Genomic DNA, 20,419 nt, shown 5'->3' on the forward strand with positions numbered 1-20,419 from the left:
GGTAGAGCAGAGTGTAAAGGCCACACCCGTGCGATCCAGGTAATTAAAGAACCTGCCGCTCAGTCTTCTGGACCCTCAATTCTCAGAGTACAGTGTCCTGACCAGCATCGTTGGTATCACCTGGGAGCTGGTTAGAAAGGCAGAATCCCAGAGCCCACCCCAGACCTACTGTATCGGAGTCTGAGTTTTAGTAAGACAGCCATGTCATTTGTAGGCACATTAAAGCTTCAGAAGTGCTGGGCTGGACAACTTTAGCTGCTGTTGTTATATGCCACACGACAAGAAAGAAACGATACAAAGAATGAATGAAACTTGTCGGTCTGAGGAAGGTAGCGGATGCTTCACAGTATCAAACAGAAACGTGTTTTAGAAGTACAATTAGATGATCGTGATTCTAAATTTAAATTTTAAGGCGCGTGTATTAAATGTTGGAAGAGTCACAACTACAATGACCGTGTTGTTCATGAGGAAGAGAAAAAGAAGCACAAGTGAATAGGAAAAAGGTGGCGGTGAGGACCCGCTAAGTTATCTAACTGAAGTATAGTCTATGGGAGAAGTCCCTGGAAATATTGTAATCCGTAGAAAACCTGTCACTGAAAGCATCAGTTCGAAGCTGTTATACAATACATGCAACTTCGCATGACGAACACACTAAAATCAATAGGTCCCCTTGCTTTTCCCTCTATTTTGCACTCTATTTAATTTAGCAGGCTCAAGTAGGGAAAACCATATACTTTTGTGGAGGGAGAGACACATGTGAGTTAGCAGCAAGATGATTCTGAACATAGAGTAGGCATCCAACATGTACTTCCTGGTTCGCCATTCACTGGTCATTCTCATGACAAAAGGTGACTGAGGACCTACTTTGCCAGGCACCCTGCTAAGTACGTGGTCGTTAGTGGAAGAGATGTGCTTCGTGCTTTCATGGAGTTTCTGATACGTATGCCTTACTGCTGATCAGCTTTTAAAAACTATCTGTGGATTTTGTTCATCTATGATATTTCTGTGCCTCGCGTCTACCTTTTTCATTGATGATGAGAAGAGTCTAATTCCTTGTTACCAATCTGGTTCGCATAGAATGATCAGCTGTGATCTGTATAGCAGATAGTAGGATTTCATATGGCAAAACGCAGCTGATAACTTACAGAGATGAACCTAAGATATATAATCTAAGATATATAGATTATAATAATTATAATCTAAGATTATATAGATATAATAACCTAAGATATTATGATCACTGTTAGTGCTTGACCTGGGCTGTCGATAGAGGCCTAGAGGCTGCTAGGAAGGAAGTGTGGATGAGTAAAAATGAGGGGGAGCAATAAACAAGTCTCTCCTAACTTGTACAGATGAAAATAATGCAATCATGGTCAAAATGAAACACATGTGTTTTTAATCTTATGTCCCCAACTGATGAATTGGGTCATCTATTGGACTTTTATGTCTTCAAGCGAAGGTAATTTGTTCTTCAAACCAGTCTTATAATATGGCATTTAGCAAATCATTCACTTTTTAAAATAAATTGCTTTGTGAGTTTTCTTGGAATGATGAATTTACCCACTATACTTAGAACCTGACAAATTGGGTGGAAAGTTGAAATAAACAGCCCCCAATGGGCAAGAGGCCCAGACATGAGCTGAATCAACATTACTTCAGGACACTGCTATCTTTGTGGATTTCGAGTAGAGCCGTCTCCCAGGATCCTAACCCCACATCCCCTCAGCCTGTTGAACCCCACCCACACTGGTTCCACCCTCGGGGTCAGTGACTAGATTCTCTGCCATGATGGCCCAGAGGTTAAGAGCATCATCCCAGAAATCAGACGGACACAGGTTGGTAGTGCTGGCCTCACCACCTCCCAGACACAGGATCTTGAGTAATGTAATGTCGCTGTGCCTCAGTTTTCTCACCTGGAAAATGGAAATTAAAGCTCACATCTTATGTGAACATGTGGATTACATAGCTATATAAAACACTTAACTGTTGTGCCTGGCACATGGCAAATGGTGGCCACTAGTCCTTTATTATTGAACCCATGTCTCCATACTGGTCCTTTTTTGCTACAATGAGTCCCCTTTAGTAACCAGGGTTCTTTCTTTCTTTAGCCTTGTGTCTCTGTCTCTTAGTGACTGCATTTTTCTCCCTACTGAATCAGATCCTAGAGACTGCCTCCCAGGAGACCCTCCTCCTTTGTGCCACTTTTTCTGAGCTCTCACCCCACTCTTAGGTTCAACAGACTCCCCAGCTCTTGGGCACAGTTTGACTCAGAGAGGCTCTAATATCTAGTGGTTAAAGGGCCCTGGAGATTGGCTGTCTGGATTCTGATCTCGGAACCTCTACTCACTAGCTGAGTGGCTCTGGGTAAATTATTCACCCTTTCTGTGCCTCAGTTTCCTAACCTATCAAGTGAATCGTACCTGTTTCCTGTGGTGGTTGTAAAAACTCAGGAGATTATTATACATAAGGAGTCTGGAATTATAAGTACAACACAGCATTACCCAAGCTTGGCATTTACCCACTTATCTCTTTTCATCCTAGGGTAACCTCCCATTTGTAGAGCTACTTTTAGGATTTGTAAACCGAATCTCAGGTCCCTAGGATATCTGGACACTACTTACGCTTCCGTGCCAAGACCCCTGCTTTCTCCACATCCTGCCACCAATTTCCTGGCAGACACTGACTATGACAGTGAGGAATGAATAATATTTTGTGTCAACCTTTATGTGTGTCTGTGAGGAACAGTGCACTGGGCCCAGCTTGGTGGCCTTTTACCTCAACTGGGGTGACACCAAGGGAGCCAAGCAAAGTAGTAGTCTGATTCTTCCTTAATTCCCTCCTCTTCCCTCTCCCCATTTCCACTGGTAAGCAAAGATCATCCGTCTGGAAAAAGGGACAGCCCAAGATGCCTCCCCAGCGAGGCTGGCCGTGTGCCACAAAGGCCTCCTTAGATAAAAAGGAAAGGGTCAGGAGTACAACTCAGAGGATGAACTTCTATTGTAGCGGTGGGATAATTTGCTTAGCTGAATTGTTACCGTTTGAGTTCCACGCTGAGGTTACACGGCGAAGCTAAAGGCAACCTGAGAGAAGCAAACCAAAAGAAGATTGAATTCTGATTGAGAACTTGAAATAAAGCATGCACCGCTGGTCTGTGAACTAATCGGCGCCCTCAGGGGCTTCCGCAGAAGTCAGGAGTGTCCGGATGTTACTTCCCAGCCCTCCGTGCCTCGAATAGTACTTGGCTTGTGGCAGCATACTGTTTCTGCTCCGCAGTCCTGGCTTCAAGACTCCCACAGGGAGATTCCTTCTGATGCTCCAAATCCCTTCCAGGGCCACTGTCAATATTTTCAAAAGCAAGATGACAATTATGAGCTTCTTTTTAGCGCAAAATGTTTTACAAGTATTTACGTGGTCATTATTTTTCCAGTCATTTGGGTGGAGCATTATTTTGTGTGATTAATCAAACCACCCAAGGTCTTTAGTATTTGATCTTTTATTCCAGTTTGTTCATTCAGTTATCCCCCAGGCAATTAAACCTCTATAGTGCTATTAATTAGATAATTTAACTGGCCCTAAAGAAATAGATGAGAAGTCAATATAGAAACATACATAACAAAACACAAAGGATCAGTAATAAATTAGTTAATACATAGACTTCATGCAGCCAACCCTATCTGATTCGGATTTATTTCCTAGAAGTGCAAAATATTTCCAAAGATAATATAATTAAAAGCTACCGTATCACCAACTACATTCAACAATCTTCTAATACGTTGCACTCGATGCTATTTAATCTCCCCTTGAAGGAAACAACCAGCTCACAGCAAAAACACCGTAGCAAAATATTCAGGACGTGACGACTACACATTGATACAAAGCAGACGGCAGTTTTAAGTCCTGACATCCTTCGGTAAGTATTGTTTTAGTTCATTGATTTGCACTGGATCGTCCTCCATATCCTAAAAGCATTTGTTTGGCTCTCGAGAGTCAATCAACAAGCTTTTGGTAAAAATCTACCATGCAGAAAACTGTGACCCAAGTCAAGTAAGGTTATTCGGGTTAGTGCCATGTGTTGTTTTTACCATTTCCGAAGCTGCAAATCTTAGTGCCAAGTATTCTCCACAGGTCCACGGCGGCCCACTGGTCTCCACGCTAACATTTGATTCCTCCCTAAAGGATTCGGTGCCATGTGGTGATCAGGGGCACGGTGTTTGGGTTCAGGGTGGGATCTGGGTTTCAGCCTTTGCTTCACCACCTAGCAGTTGTATGACTTTGGGCAAGTCATTTAACCCACGATGTCTCAGTCTCCCCAGCTTTGAAGTAGGGATGACACTTAGCTTGAAGAATTATTATAGGATTTGGATGAAATAAAGTGCTTTGTATTCAATAAATGGTAGCTACTAGTTTTACAGGGACAATAATCTTCCTATCCAAGCAGGGACTCGGATTCTATTTCCACAGGCACAATCCATGAGCTGACTCACCAAGCGGGTTGTCAGCGCTTGCCTCTCCCTCCCCACTCCTGAATGGAGTCGCTGAAGCCGGCAAGGTTAGATTTCCCCCCTCCCTCAAAGACCTTCGGTGAAGATTCCACAGTCTCCTTCTGTCAAGACCTTACAAAGTTTGAGCTGTTCCTATACCTAACCTAAATCTTTCCACACTGTTCCACCCAGTTTCCTCCTCTTCTATCCTATCTAGAGACAGAAAAGAGCTGCTCTCTAGCCTCTGGGTAATATGCTCTCAGATTTAGGAGTTCACAGATATTTATTAGATACCCCCTGTGTACAACATCTGGTAAGATACCAAGGAAATAGGGGCACCCTGGTGGCTCTGTCGGTTAGGCATGTGACTTTGGCTCAAGTCATGATCTCACAGCTCGTGGATTCGAGCCCTGCGTTGGGCTCTGTGCTGACAGCTCAGAGCCTGGAGCCTGCTTCGGATTCTGTGTCTCCCTCTCTCTCTGCCCCTCCCCCACTCACCCTCTGTCTCTCTTTCAAAAATAAACAAACATCGGGGCGCCTGGGTGGCGCAGTCGGTTAAGCGTCCGACTTCAGCCAGGTCACGATCTCGCGGTCCGGGAGTTCGAGCCCCGCGTCAGGCTCTGGGCTGATGGCTCAGAGCCTGGAGCCTGTTTCCGATTCTGTGTTTCCCTCTCTCTCTGCCCCTCCCCCATTCATGCTCTGTCTCTCTCTGTCCCAAAAATAAATAAACGTTGAAAAAAAAAACAAAAAACAAAAAACAAAAATAAACAAACATCAAAAAAAAATTTTTTTTTAAAAGAAACCAAGGGAATAGATTTCGTTTTGTTCCACATTGTGGGAAGTTCTGGCCAATGAAGAACCATTTGAAATCAGGAGGCAGAACCATGTAGAAAAACCACATTAAATTTGATAGAAAAATCATACTAATCTAATACTAAGCTTTCAAATGCAATCACAGGAATATCTGGAGGTTTACAACTTACGGGGGAATACACCTCAAATGTAAATGCAGATGTTCAGTAATGTGTGACAAAAAAATCAAAGCAAAATATAGTTATGTGTAAGGGTTTATTGTACTCAGGGAAAGAGGCTGCTGGGAAAAAAAAAAAACAGCACTGCTTTGATTTGACTTGATGTTTGGATGAAGAAGTTACAGATGGTGATATGTTCAACTGGAGAAAAGGAAGCCGAGAGGGGCACCTGGGTGGCTCAGTCGGTTAAGCGTCCGACTTCGGCTCAGGTCACGATCTCACAGTTTGTGGGTTCGAGCCCCGCGTCGGGCTGCGTGCTGACAGCTCGGAGCCTGGAGCCTGCTTCGGATTCTGGGTCTCCCTCTCTCTCTGCCCCTCCCCGGCTTGTGCTCTGTCTCTTTCTCTCTTTCTCTCAAAAATGAATAAGCATTTTTAAATTTTTTTTTTTTTAAAAAAAGCCTAGAAAGAAGCACAAGTGCCTTTTGAAGCAGCTTCTTGAAAGAGAAATCCAACTCCCTCAGTTCTGGGCATGTGCATTCCAAGAGGACGAAGAAAAGACACAGAGGGGAGGAGGGCCAGGGAGACCACAGGGCTGGCACACAACCTGGAAAGGAAAGGGCAGCTGAGAGGAAGCAATTCAATCCCTTCTGGAAGCTCAGAATCTTCAGGAGCGTCTTCTTCCCTCCTCCCTTCTCTGCCCCCAACCCCTTCTACTCAGAGACCTTTCTAGGTGTGTGTTTGTCCTGAATGTTAAGGTTACTAAACCATGACTTTATGCTAGAAATTTTAGCCAGGAGGACCTGGCCTGGTCTTTCAGGGAAGATAAGTTTGCCCTTCAAAAATATTTTCGTTCCCTTCAGCTGTCTCTGCTTATGAGTAATGAACATTGGAGCTTGAAAAGCCAGTTTAGCGCCATATCATATGGGATTCCTTTGTGTGAATATCGTCAAGAGATTTGACCGCAGGAAGAAAAATTTAAGCGATTTAAATTCATCTTTGGTGACTCCTAGGCTCTGTAATTACCTTAACGTGCCTCTAGTGTCTAGTAAATTCCTTTACATTGTAGGTACACAAAATATTTTTGTTGAATGAATTAATGAATAACAAACATATCCACACTTGCCGAGCGATGTTTTACATTTTCTAAATTGGTACTAAATGTAATAAATAAACAAAGCTGAAAATTAAGTTTTTATGCATTCTGGGACATATAGACACAAGTTAATGGATTTGGCAGGACACTTCGGAAAGTCATTGCAAAAGGTAATGTTGCGTAACAGAAAACTAGTAAGTGTTATTAATCGGGTTTTTCATGATTACTATAACCTCTGCAGGTTGTAGCCAGGAAAATATAAAAGCCCTTGCAACTTGAAAACATTAAATTAAAACATTAATGTATTTCCACAAAGTCCTCTGCAGAAGTTCTTAGAAATGTAGAAATATTTTTAAGATAAATGGTAAAATGATAAATGATAATACCTGTTTCACAAGCTTACCTCTTCATTTTAAAAAGTTGTAAGGAGGGGGGAAATCTTCAAGGAGTCACTAAGAATATGTGAATGATGATATAGGCTAATTCTTACCTATCCAGAACGTTCCGTAAGTTGGAACTTTCCCATGAGTTCCATTCTCTTTTTTTTTAATTTTTTTTTTTACAGTTTATTTATTTGTTTTGAGAAGAAAAGAGAGAGAGAGAGAGAGAGAGAGAGAAGGATGGGGAGAGAAAGACGGAGAGAGAGAATCCCAAGCAGGCTCCACGCTGTCAGTGCAGAGCCCAATGTGGGTCTTGATCCCACAAACCATGAGATCGTGACCTGAGCCGATAAACAAGAGTTGGACACTTCATTGGCTGAGCCACCCAGGTGCCCTCCCCCACCCCCCAAACTCCATTCTCATCTGACAGAAGATTTGAGCAGAAAACGGCATTTGTTTGTCAGGATGATGAGACTGTTTTCGAGTAGAGGCCAGACCCTGTCCTTATCTGGCAGGAATGTGTAAATCCTCGGACAACTGTTCTACCTCAAGTTTGAACCTAACTTGGAAAAGATTGTGACAGCTTTTCTTTTACTGAAGAGAATACTATCTGCTACCAATACAATTTCAATAATAATAAACTCAGAAAACATAATCTTGTGTTTAATATTTTTAAATTTTTTTAAACATTTATTCATTTTTTTGAGAGACAGAGAAAGACAGTGCGAGCAAGGGAGGGGCAGAAAGAGAGAGAGACACAGGCTCCAAGCTCTGAGCATTAGCACAGAGCCTAACGCAGGGCTCGAACTCGCAAACTGTGAGATCATGACCTGAGCCGAAGTCAGACGCTTAACCGACTGAGCCACCAGGTGCCCCAATAATCTTATGTTTTAAAAGAGACATTATGAGCCAATGGCTGAGAGCAAGGACATCAGCTTCTGAAAAGCCTATCGCACTGTGTGACAAAGGGTAAGTCACTGTACCTCCCTGAGCCTCAGCTTCCAGATCTGCAAAATGGGAATAATAAGAGTGCTGGGTCATTGCAAGGGTTGAAAGATGTAATTTATAAAAACCGCAAAAATATAATAGTAATACTATTAGTTACTAATAATACTTATTATGATTACCGCCACCATCACATATATGTAGACGCCCTGGACCCACACCTACCCCTTACCCCAGCCTCCAATGCTTCTCACTGAGCCCACCTATCTCTGTACAAGGAGCCAGGAAAGAATCAAAATCCCCGAGAAGAGAGGGCTAAGCAGCCTGGAAGCCCATGTTTCCTGTGGTCACTGATGTCCTTCCCCAGATCCAAGTAAGGGGTAACAACCACCTGGGATATCTCGCCCATGTCAACGTCGTCACAACTCTTTTTGTTGTTTGTTTTATTTTTGAGAGAGAGACAGAGTATGAGACGGGGAGGGGCAGAGAGAGAGGGAGACACAGAATCCGAAGCAGGCCCCAGGCTCTGAGCTGTCAGCACAGAGCCGGACGCAGGGCTCCAACCTCTGAACTTCGAGTTCCTGACCTGAGCAGGAGTCGGGCTCTTAAACGACTGCACCACCCAGGCCCCTCCGTCGTCGCAACTCTTAGTAACCGCTGCCACAACACGACCACATGAACAACTAGCTAGCTCATTTCGTTGAAGGCCCCAGAAGACAAACCTGAATCTCCTACTGCCACCCAAACAAAGTATCCCAAAATAAGGGCAATGTTTACTCCGTTACACGTCCATAAAACCTATGGGGCGCCTGGGAGGCTCAGTGGGTTAAGCGGCCGACTTCGGCTCAGGTCACGATCTCACAGACTGTGAGTTCGAGCCCCGCGTCGGGCTCTGTGCTGACAGCTCAGAGCCTGGAGCCTGTTTCAGATTCTGTGTCTCCCTCTTTCTGACCCTCCCTCGTTCATGCTGTCTCTCTCTGTCTCAAAAATAAACAAACGTTAAAAAAATTAAAAAAAAAAACCTAATTAATGCATCTTAGACTTCTTATTTACTTCCTTCAACCCAAGAAAAAGAAAATTTTGATCTTACACCGATCTCACTCAACCAGAGGAAAAGAGAAAAAACACAGAAATAACTAAGTCCACTGCTTCTGGGCACTTCCATAATGGTCATCATTAGTTCGGTCACAAACAAAACATGCTATGATTTAAGTTGCCTGACGTCAGGCCAACCCCCCTCTTGATAAATGGCCTAAGCTCTTTGGTAAGTTCACCCTTTGCCACGTGACCTGGCGTTTTGGTGCTTTGTCGACAGTTGAGGGAAACTCCAGCCTGGATGCTTACTGAAATCTCACTTCCCTCAATCCGACTGTGGTGGGAGGATGTGGAATTCAAACAAACCCAATTAATGCATCCCTTGCTACACAAATATGCTTGCATGCATGCATATATACCTTGCGGTCCCTAGAATTTAGATTTAGATATTTAGAATTCAGATATTTTTAGATTTTCTTTAATGTCTATTTTTTTTTGAGAGAGAGGGAGAGAGAGCTAGAGAGACAAAGTGAGAGCAGGGGAGGGGCAGATAGAGGGAGACACAGAATCCAAAGCAGGCTCCAGGCTCCAAGCTGTCAGCACAGAGCCCAAAGGGGGGCTCAAACTCACGAACCGCGAGATCATGACCTGAGCCGACGTTGGAGGCTTAACCGACTGAGACACCCAGGCGCCTCCCAGACTTGGGTATGTCTAAGAAATAGTATAGATTGTTTATCTATAGTCATAAATTCAAATATATATAATACATGTATATATTATATATATATATCTGTATATATGTGGATGTATGTATATACATATGTAGATATATATGTCTGTATATATATATGTATATATATAATGTATCTACTAGTTAGACGTTTTATTTAAAGCAGGCCAGAGGTAAGAAATAATTGGCTCTCCTACTCTTATTTTGTTCTACTTTTGTTGGAGGCATGGATACCAGAGAAACACATTTTTTCCCATTTCCACCATGAAAGGAGAAAGTCTGCAGTGGACGTGTGAACATAGCTTGTGAAATGCCCCACTTGACTGGGGAACTTCACACGCAAGGGGGAACAGAGTGGGCAGGCCAGCTAGGGTGGCCTAACCCAACTCCAGTCACCGCTGCCAGCTGTGAACGTCAACTTGGTTGTCACATCTCTCTTTCTCCTCCCTTGCCCCTCTTCACCCAACATAATCTAAACATCTAGATTTGTATGTAAAAAGTCCTGATTTTTAAAATGTTGACAGCTGGTTCATATATTCAAAAATTACAATGCAGAACAAATAAATATGTCTATCTGCTTGCAAGATGAACCTACCAGAGGAGTCAACAGTTAGGGATCCTGACCCAAACTAAGATACCCCCGACAGCCTCACTAGATGTGGGACGTGGTGATCTGGAGTGGGTATGGAGGGTGGCTCTCTGGTTTTGGACTTGGACATGAGGCCACGTCATGCATTGGGATAGGTGATATATAGGAAGGAATAAACCGAGGAGAAGCATGAGTTTTGTTTGGGACGTGCTGATGTTGGACATGGGACATCCACTAAGAGAAACTTAGCCTGGAGACACAGATTTCAGACACAGGCACATCATAATGACGTAGTGGTAGAAAGAGTGGGAATAGTGGTGATGATCCAGGGAAAGCCAATGGAACACGATTTAGAAAACTGTGGGTAACACCCTGATAAACACTAATATTCGATGACGAGGATGTGTGGGAGAAAGTTCTTAAAGGAGGATGAAAAGAAACATGCAGAGAAGTGAGAGAAGAATAAGGACATTTTAGTATCAAGGAGTGTGAGGAAGAAACAAGGTTTAAGGAGAGAACTCATCTATGAGTTGACATATCAACTATGTCTCGTGTTGCAGAAATCTCAAGCCAGTCAAGGGCAGAACAGTACCCATGGGACTTAGTCATAACATGGAAACACTATAGTGCATAAAAGCCAATGGGATTTGGGAGTCAGACCTGAATTTGGAATCTGGTTTTGCCACTTAAAGCATCACCTTGGACAGCAAAAACCTCTCAAAATCTCAGTTTTCTCATCCATAAGATGGGGATCATAATACCTACATCACATGGCTTTTATGAGGATTTGTAGTAAGCAAAATAAAGCCCCCATCCTCATGTAGCTTATGTGGGAGAGGTCGTCAATAAAGAAGTATACAAATAAATACTTAATTACAGGTAGTAATGTTTTAAAGAGCGGAAAGAAGAAAGTGGTATAGAACATTAGAGAGTAATTGGAGGAGTGGGTAGTCTCCATTTTAACCTGGTAGAGATGTCACCCCCAAGAAGGTGACATTTGAGCTGAAACTTGAAGGAAAAGGGAGAAAGACATTTGATGGTCTGGGCGAAGTGTAAAGGTTCTGAGGTGGGAAGGGGTTTGGCATGTTCCAGAACATCAGGAAAATCTGTGTGGCTACCGTGGGGTGGGGAAGCATAAGGGTTGACTACAGAAGTTGAGCAGACCACACAAGGGGACTGGGATTTCGACTAAGAATAATAAGGAGCCATCGGAGAGTTCTGAGTATGGAGGTGATGTGCGACGAGTTATGTTGTGAGAGCTCCCTCTGGGTTCTGTGTAGAGAACAGAATGGGGGGGACAGCAGTAGAAGCTGTAACAGGATGCTACTACTGGGCTTGGAAGACATGAAAGGGGCTTGGACGAGGTTGCAGTTGGGGAGATTTAGGATGTATTTCCAATGTAGACTTAACAGGATTAGCTAAGGGACTGGATAGGAAGTTTGAAGATTTGACTTTTTAGATATTGGGCCTAAGCAATGGAGTGGATGGTGATGTCATTTCCTGAGATGGGGAAGAGCTGTTGAAGGGTGGTGTAGAATAAGAGTCCTGTTCTGGACAAATTAAGTTTGAGAGGCCTAATGGACACCCAGGTGGGAAGTTAAGTTAAGCTTTGGGGATCTGAGGGGAAAAGAGGCCAGAGATACAAATTTTGGAGTCATGAGCGCAGCGGGGCTGGATGTGATCGCTCAAGAAATGAATGTGTAGGGACTGTGACTGAGCTCTCCAAAGTTTAGAGGTGAGGAGGAGGGACAGCCAGCAAAGGTGACAAAGAGTAGCACCAGCAAAACCAGGAGACTGGAGCATGGTGACCCGGAGTCTAAGTGGACAAAGTCTTTTCAAAGGGAAGGAGTCAACAATTCTGTCAGGTGCTACAGAGAAGTTGAGTGTGATGAGTTTGGGGGCTGTATTTGACTTTCAAGATCATCGGATTTGACCTTCAAGAGGAAGGTCACTCACCATCTGGAAACGAACAGTTTCCTTGGATTCACGGAAACAGAAGCCTATTTGCAACGGGCGAAGGAGTAAACAGTAAGGGCAGCAGTAGGAGCAACGGGTCTAGTGTGCTTACCGTTAACATGTAGGAATAGCTGCTACGGGCGCCGTACTAGCCCCTAAAAATTTTATGCAGAGGTCTGCGTGTATGGGACAAGCTGTGCTCTCCAGAAAGAGAAGTGATCGCTTTCATCATGTATTCAAAGGAGTCTGTCACTGTCACTGGAAACCCTGCAGTAGGAGGCTCAGTGGCTGGCCCAGAGCGACAACACTCAGACTAAGCACCCTCCCTGTGCCAGTTCCCTGTTGTGGCCAAGGACACAGGGCTGCCAGCCTTATTCATTTTTTTTTTTTTTTTTAAGAACAGAAAAAGAAAAAAAAAATCAGTAGTTCCTGTTTTCCATGAGCAAAGCCCCTTTAAAACTTAACCTTCCATCGCTTCTCGGGCTTTTGGCTCAGATCAAATGCAGTGTGTGTTCTGGTCAGTTAAAATACCTGGTAAGTCCTCTACCTGAGGACAATACGTTAAGTGGATTTGGAGAGCAGGGAGATGGAATAGGAGCTCTCTCCGTCCACACATCGAGCTGGTATCGCAGTATCTCCAGGGATGGTGGACCCAAAATAAATAAATAAACGAAGATAAAAATAGAAATATATAAAACTTTAATCTTCCAGAGTCTGTTCTCAGTCTGGACTACAAGACCCCCCCCCGTGCGACCTCTGGTGGCTGTTTCAAAAAATGCAGCCCAAGCATTTCTATTTTATAGGAAGGATATTTGCAAAGATTGCTTAGAAAAATGAATTTTTTGTAAATCATATCATATTTCCTAATCACGTATATTGTCAAAAAAATCAATTGTAACCAATAACAATAATACAATACCTAGCTAGTATATACATTATAGAGTTATAAGCGCGTATATGAAATAACCCCAAAATAAAACAGTGTAAGACTTAAAAATTTTGTTAACCACTAGGGAAATTGTACATATAGGCAGAGTTCCAGAGAAGCAGTTTAGTAGAAGCATTCTGCATCCAGACTTTATATTTTCCTTCCAGACACAGTATCAGTAAAACTGGCCATTTTTTGCTGGTCTCTTCTTTAGTAAGAATGGGCAATAGAGGAGGCCTAAAATCTGTTTGTATGACTGGTTCTGTGATGGAAAGTGGGAAAAAAAAATGGAGAGTCTGAAAAAATGCACTTGTGGGCCTGCAGCATCAGCTCTTGGGAATCCTTAGAGAATTTGGGCCCCGCTGGGGATTCAACAATCCTCCTCAGAAAATGTCAAGTTCTCTGAGTATAGGAGTCACATCTTACAGTTCTTTTCTTTCCTCTAGGAATGCTGGCACCCAAGAGATTTGCAATAAAAACCTGATTGTTCGAAAAGCATGAAATGTGCACCCAGTAGTCACTGAGAAGGAATCACGAAAACGAGGGGCTCCAGTGGTTCCAAAATAACATCTGTGAGGGATTCTGGGCTTCTAGAGCTTATCTTTTCCCAAACCATCAATGAGAACTATCAATACCCAGACCATATAACCCATAAACTATGTGTATATACAATAAAATTCTTGGATGGTTTTTTGACCTGTTTATTTAAAAAATTTTTTTTAATGTTTATTTATCCTTGAGAGAGAGAGAGCATGTGCATGAGTAGGGGGGGGGCAGGGGGAGGGAGACACAGAATCTGAAGCAGGCTCCAGGCTCCCAGCTGTCAGCACAGAGCCTGACACGGGGCTTGAACTCATGAACCGCAGGATCATGACCCTAGCCAAAGTCAGACACTCAACCGACTGAGTCACCAGGCACCCCGATTTTTTGACCTGTTTAAATGACTTCGATTCTTCTGGGTCAGCGATTTTTCAAATTGGTCCCTGCGCCATCAGCCTCAACATCAACCGTGAACTCGGTAGAAATGCAAATTGTGCCCATTCCCCACCCACCCCCCAACTACTGAGCCAGTTACTGTAGGAATGAGTCCCAGCATTCTGCTTTTAACATGCTCTCCCAGGTAATTCTGATGAAATCGAAACTCTGGGAACCACTGTTATTGGTCATACCTATATTGATAAAGATTGAAGATGTTATTGTGCTTTTCTTGGCAAAAATTCTACTTCTCATTAAATTAAATAACTCCACCAAAAATGTGGGGCAGCAATGTAGATGCTGACGCCCAGCTCATTTTTTTCCTAGATACAAGCTTATTTGCACAGAGGTGAACTAATTGTAAAATTAGCTCAAGAATTTCCCAAGGATCCATTTTTCTTCTGATAGTCATGGTTTTGTAATCAATAAAATAATCACTCTCCCATCAAATAGGTAATTTCAGTTTCATTTCAGAACTACACTTCGTTTGTCACTGAGATTACCTGCAGGTGGGTTTTTAATGTGGCATTCATCTCTTTTAATATAAAGTTCTTCTTCCAGTACTTCCTTAATTCGCTTATGTGGTTCTGAATACAAGAATTTCTTCCCTATAAAGACATTAATCAAATTAGTTACTTATCATAAATTACGCCCAACTTGCTGGCCATTATACCCACTGAATAACTATTTTCTAAAAGGACACATCCTTCCATACAGAGAGCAGATGATTTCCCCCTGAGACTCTATTTTGGAAAAATCCCTTTCATTGTAATTTTTGGTTCTTTTGGGACTTTTTGCCGTCACATAATTCCTGAACTTTTGTGGTGAGTTTCAGATACCTCTTTTCAGGTATTATGAAGAAACAGATGGAGTTTCCTTCGTTAGCTTCAAGATAACTCATTTATTCAATAAATCCCTTTTTTTTTTTTAGTTTATTTTTTGAGAGAGAGAGAGCAGGGGAGAGGCAGAGAGAGAGGAAAGGAGAGAGAGCATCCTAAGCAGACTCCACACTGTCAGCACTGAGCCCGATGCAAGACTCAGGCTCATGAACCGTGAGATCATGATCCGAGCCGAAATCAGGAGTCAGACACTTAACCAACTGAGCCACCGAGAAGCCCCTATTCAATAAACCCTTAGTACAGACCTAGTCTGTGCCAGGCATTTGGCTAGGGGCAGAGGACCTAGCAATGAATAAGACACATGTGTGCATGAAGTTTATAATCCAGATACATGACACAGAACAGCCCCAGCATTATTTAATCATTACTTTTAGAGATCAACCTGAATTGTAGTAATGAACCACAGATGGACATATGACTTTTTCCTGGCCTCTAAGCCTGGCCCTGTAGGATATCACTGCTATTGTGGAGGACTGGATTATTTGTTCTAAGCACTTTAGCAATATTTCTTCTGCTCACCCCCCGCCCCGAGCTCTGTGCTGACACTGTCTTCCCCAGTCTCTCCTGTCAGCCCCACACTCTTGGTCTCTGAGCTTCATCATGGCCCTTCTGCCCATTCCCACCTCAAAGCCTTTGTACATTCTATTTTCGGCCTGAACTGCCTTTCTCCTAATATTTTCGCCTGGGTAACTTCGACTCAAATTTCAAGTGCAGGCTAAAACGTCAGTTCTTTGGGGAAACTTTCCCTGACTCTACAATCTTGAAATGTCCCTGGTTACTTTTTCTCATAATACTCTCTTTTCTTTTATTTCATTTATTACAATTTGTATATGGCTTCATTTGCTTTATTTGCCATTATCTATGTAACTACTAGTTGAATATATGCCTTCCTTACCAGACCATACATACTGTAGGGCAGGAACGTTGTCTGTTCAGTCCATCCGAGTCCTAGAACACAATCTGGCACAATAATAGACCAAATATGTGTTCAAGCAGAACTCAGCATGGTTAAATTAGATAGAGTTCAAAGACTATTCTTGTGCATGAATTCCAATGCAGCCTTGTCAATGTAAGGGAACAAGTAGTTCTAATCTTAATACTCAAAAGCTCAATCCAAGGAACCATGGAAAACCTAAACAACCAAATACTTTAGCTATTTTAAGATGTGACTTTAACTCACAATAGTATGTGCCTCATCTTTTCCAGACTAACCGATACACTGGTGAATAGATTTGACTTGTGTACAGACGGGTCCAAATGGGGTAATAGACCAGTTGCCTCTGGCTATGCGGGTCATTCCTGGTCATGAAAACTCAAACATGCCCTCAAACATGAACAAGGTAAAATTAGACACTTTCTGGGTCTCACACTTGTTTCCCAAAAGTTAGGAGTCCTATGAATGGGAGGTGGCAGTTAGCATTACTCAATCTTAACTTTGGTTTAAATGTTTTTGGCTAAATTAGGAGCTGAAGGAAGGAAAGGGTGTAGGAACCATGGCTAAGAAGGAAGAAAATCCTGTAACCGGTCAGTAGTACAGAAGAGATCACCTGCTCTAAGTTCAAGTCTCTTGACGAATTTCAGCTGTGCTGCTACAAGAGTTTCTGGAGGAAATCATTAAAGGTTTTGAGGAACTGTTAAAAATTATAGTGGGAAAGAGCTTAGTCTAGGCAAATATTCCCTGCTCCAAGAAGGAAGGAGGAAGGGAAGAAAGGAAGGAGGGAAGGAAGGAAAAGAAAGAAGGAAGGAAAAAAGGAAAAAGGAAAAAATTCTACAAACTCTGACATAGCAACTGGATGTTGATCTTCAACATTTTGAGTGGGTTAGTCAACAGATGGCTTGTGAGTCACAGACTTTGAAGAACAGTGATCACCAAGTTTTAAGGACCTACTTAAAACAATGTTATCCCAGACTAAATGGCTTTCTTTTGTTAAGAGCTAATTAACAATTGTTATAATTTATTGAATGCTACCATACATATACTATTAGCATCTTACATATATTATCTCTCTTTCTCAAAATCACTCTATGGGCAGGGATAATTATTCCTAATTTGATAGTTGAGAAAGCAACTCTCAGAAGTCACAAAACTAGTCATAAAAATTAAAAGCCAAGCCTACCTGATTCCCAAACCCCAGTTACTACACTAGCTAGATTAGGGGGATGTTGTAGCCATAATGTATCTGCATTTCAACAAAGGCATTTGATAAAGTGTATTTGTAGGAGGCAGAGCACTCATGGCAAAGATCAGGGTCTTCTAGAGGCTCTACTCGGAACTCTTGGAACCACCTCCTAATTTGGATATAGGAATTGCCAATAAATTCACCAATGTGAGAATGGCACAGACTTGCTGAATGGCAAACTCAGGACTCAAAGGGCTGCTTGCATACCAGGAACGAAATGCTAAATTTCATAAAATGGTATTGATGGAGATAAATACACTAACTTGTTTTTAGGACGAGACAATTAACTGCATAAATATAAGGTAGGAAAAGTTTCCAAATGTTTTCAATTGGACGAAAGAGGAAAGAAAAACTAAGGATGTCATAGACTGCATTTGTTATGTATATTAATAATACAATGTGCCGGCCAAAACAGCTAATGTGATCCTGGATCCGTTTAATAGAAGTATAAGGTTCGGCTCAAGGGAGGTTATCGTCCACCACACTAGCCTAATCTGATCACATCTGGAATACTGGATTCAGTGATTTAATAAACTGGAGAATGTTGGAAGAGGTTAGCCAGCATGGTGAGAGAGCTCCAAAGAATTTTAAAGATGACACTGAAGTCTATGAAAGATTTGGTGGCTGCTCAAATATCCACCTTCATACAATTTAAGGGTGTTTCATTGGAAAAGGACCTCATTTCATCTCTGTCTATTTCAGATCAGATCTGTGATGAGGGAGTAGAAGCTACAGAGAGATTGAAGACCTTTCCAAAAAACATTTGAAAATTGAATGGGTACTTCATGTGGGTGTGAATAGCCTGGCTCTACTTAGGCTGAGGCCCTCAGAGAAGATTCTCCGGAAGGCTGAAGCAAGAACTCCACATGCCCCACCCCCGACTTTGTGAGTTCCTGAAAGTTTGGACACATGCCTTAATTCGTTACTCACTTCTCTGCAGCTTGCCCAATGCCTGGCATGCAGTAAGGAAAATTCCCAGATGGAATTTTAGTCAGAATAAGGATGTACTTAAATATACTGTATATTTAAACATACTAGATTTCATTGCTCTAAGTAAGACCCCTGCATGCTGTTGATAATAATCCAAGGAATGTGGGGCTGATGCTGAGGGAAGAGGCCCTTTCATTAGGAGACACAGGTTCTGCGGATCCTTAATGAGATGTCCTGGGAGCAGAGTGTGTGGCCCCCTGAGACAGGGGAGCTGAGCCCACCCCTCCCTCCTGGGGTCTGCCTGGGCACCGAAGGAACTGCTAGAGCCTGAGGCCGGTCCCTAGAGAGGCAATCAAGGAGACAATGCAGAAGGGCTAGAAACTGCTGGTGTTCCTCTTTTGGCCTATGATATTCACCATCATCATTCCTCAGCACTCACTGAAAACCTGTAGAGCACAAGTGGGCTGTGAAACATCTGTAAATTCGTGAAACAACATGGATGAGTGCTGAGGTCTGGAGCAGACTCAGGTTTCAGCCAGGTTGGTTGTGACTGGACCAGAACTACCTTTACTCACTTGAATATTGTTTGTGTGTTCGGCAGGGCAAAGGAGGAAACCGTGTGTTGAAATGTGGCCCATAATTGTAAGATTCTAAAAGCCTCAGGTAGTAACAATTGATGAACTGAGAGTCCAACAGATGTGAGTTTAAGTGTTTTAAGTATTTCTCCAGCATTGACTGAACGACTGTAGGAAAGTCACTTCATTTCCTCTAATCTAGACCTCAGTTTCCTGGTCTGTAAAATGAAGGAATTGGCAAAAATGATCTATGTATTTCTGTGTGTGTGTGTGTGTGTGTGTGTGTGTATAATTTTTATATATACAGATTATAAATGTCTATACATTTTATTATATAGAAATTAATATATATTATTTAGATATAAATAATAATTCATATACAATATATAATACATAATTGTACATAACATATAGAATTATATAGCAATATATTAATATATAATATGTATTTTATATATAAATATATTTATATTATTTACATATACTTAGTATATAAAATAATTTGCATTATTTATATATATTTATTATATATAAATATATTCTTATATACTTATTATATACAATTTTAAATTTATATTATATATTACAGATTTTTATAATTATAATTTTATAATATTTTCTATGCAGATTTTATATTTACAATTTTATAATTTATACACACGTATATACACACACACACACACACACACACACACTTTTTTTTTCAATACTTTTCAGGCCAATGCCACTACCTATAGGTTGGAGGCTACTTGGGCTCAGGGAGCCTTTTGTGAAACAGGCTTTGGGGAAAGGGACCTGATCCTCTCGACCACAGTGCCATCAGCTCCCCTACCTTTGCCGAAACGGCAGCTCTGCCCCCTCCAAAACCCTCCTGGCCCCAGCCAGTCTCACTGGCGTTTCCCCCCAGTCCCCATTTCACGCGTTCTGCACGCCACACGTCCCTCCGGGCCGGGTGCGCGACTGGAGGGGAACTCACGCTGTTTGCAAGACTCCTGGGGTCCGCCGCCGCCGGGTTCCCCTCGCGCCCCGCACCCCAGTCCCGCCGGCGGCCGAGGCTGCTCCCCGTCGCGGCCCGGCTCCGGCGCCGCCACCGAGGTCACCGCCACCGCTTCCTCCCGCCTCATGCCGCGGGGATCTTCGCCGGCTGCCCCCGGCCTTCTCCGCTCCTCCGCGCGCTACCTAGGGAACGCCGGGCGTCTCCGGTTGCCATAGTGACTGCGGATCCTCGCGGCTGCAGAAGTTCTCAGCGTGCTTCTCCAAGGCCCTAGGTGTCCCGCGCGCCCAGGGCGGCCCTGAAGTTAGGGAGCATCGATTACCTACCCACCAAAACAAAGGACTTTCCATTAGGCTTTCGTTTGTTTCTCACTCCCACTTCGCAGGAGTAGCTTTACTATTCCCAGGTAGGGAAACTGAGATTCAGGAAAGCTAAGGAAATTGTCCGAGGTCACAGGCCCAAAGAATAGGTCACCCCCTGGAGCGGGTAGGAGTAGGAGCAGGTACTAGACAGGTGAGTTCAGGGTAAGGTCGCTAGTTTCACGTGCGTTGAGCTCATCCTGTCTCGCTCCCTGCTACACACGTGATCAAATAAATGCATGTGGAGGATCCCAAACATTTGGATTCTAAGTTGTTTTTAAACAACTCTTGTAGTTTTCAAGCACTTTTGTATTCACAGTCTATTTCAATCTATACATAGTAACTATTTTTACAGATGAGAATATCAAATTCAGAGACATTTGATTTGAGTAGCAAACG

The 20,419-nt window shown here is 42.8% G+C and overlaps 1 protein-coding gene and 1 non-coding gene across 2 annotated transcripts; one reads left to right on the top strand and one right to left on the bottom strand.

Annotated features, from left to right (window-relative positions):
• Positions 1 to 3,156: 3,156 nt before the first annotated feature.
• Positions 3,157 to 19,791, bottom strand: CUNH11orf97 (chromosome unknown C11orf97 homolog). Its single transcript, XM_047070716.1, has 3 exons — positions 19,644 to 19,791; positions 14,587 to 14,691; positions 3,157 to 3,335 (listed from the first exon to the last, which is right to left on the bottom strand). Exons 1-3 carry the CDS (start codon positions 19,789 to 19,791, stop codon positions 3,157 to 3,159), a joined length of 432 nt encoding a protein of 143 aa, XP_046926672.1.
• Positions 12,651 to 12,837, top strand: LOC124506604 (U2 spliceosomal RNA). The gene has a single exon (XR_006960851.1). It is a non-coding gene; the product is annotated as a U2 spliceosomal RNA (small nuclear RNA).
• Positions 19,792 to 20,419: the final 628 nt, after the last annotated feature.

Source organism: Lynx rufus, unplaced genomic scaffold (genome assembly GCF_022079265.1).
Source record: "Lynx rufus isolate CCGP_SWC_20201006 ecotype Redwood Valley unplaced genomic scaffold, mLynRuf1.p SCAF_9, whole genome shotgun sequence".
Classification (NCBI taxonomy): domain Eukaryota; kingdom Metazoa; phylum Chordata; class Mammalia; order Carnivora; family Felidae; genus Lynx; species Lynx rufus.

What these genes read in the sequence shown, in the direction of transcription:
- CUNH11orf97 (XM_047070716.1), bottom strand. Translation starts at nt 19,791, where the DNA reads ATGAGGCGGGAGGAAGCGGTGGCGGTGACCTCGGTGGCGGCGCCGGAG. An exon ending in CCAGGAGTCTTGCAAACAGC is followed by an intron (nt 14,692 to 19,643) that starts GTGAGTTCCCCT and finishes ATGTCTTTATAG; the next exon opens with GGAAGAAATTCTTGTATTCA. An exon ending in CATTAAAAACCCACCTGCAG is followed by an intron (nt 3,336 to 14,586) that starts GTAATCTCAGTG and finishes AAATATTGACAG; the next exon opens with TGGCCCTGGAAGGGATTTGG.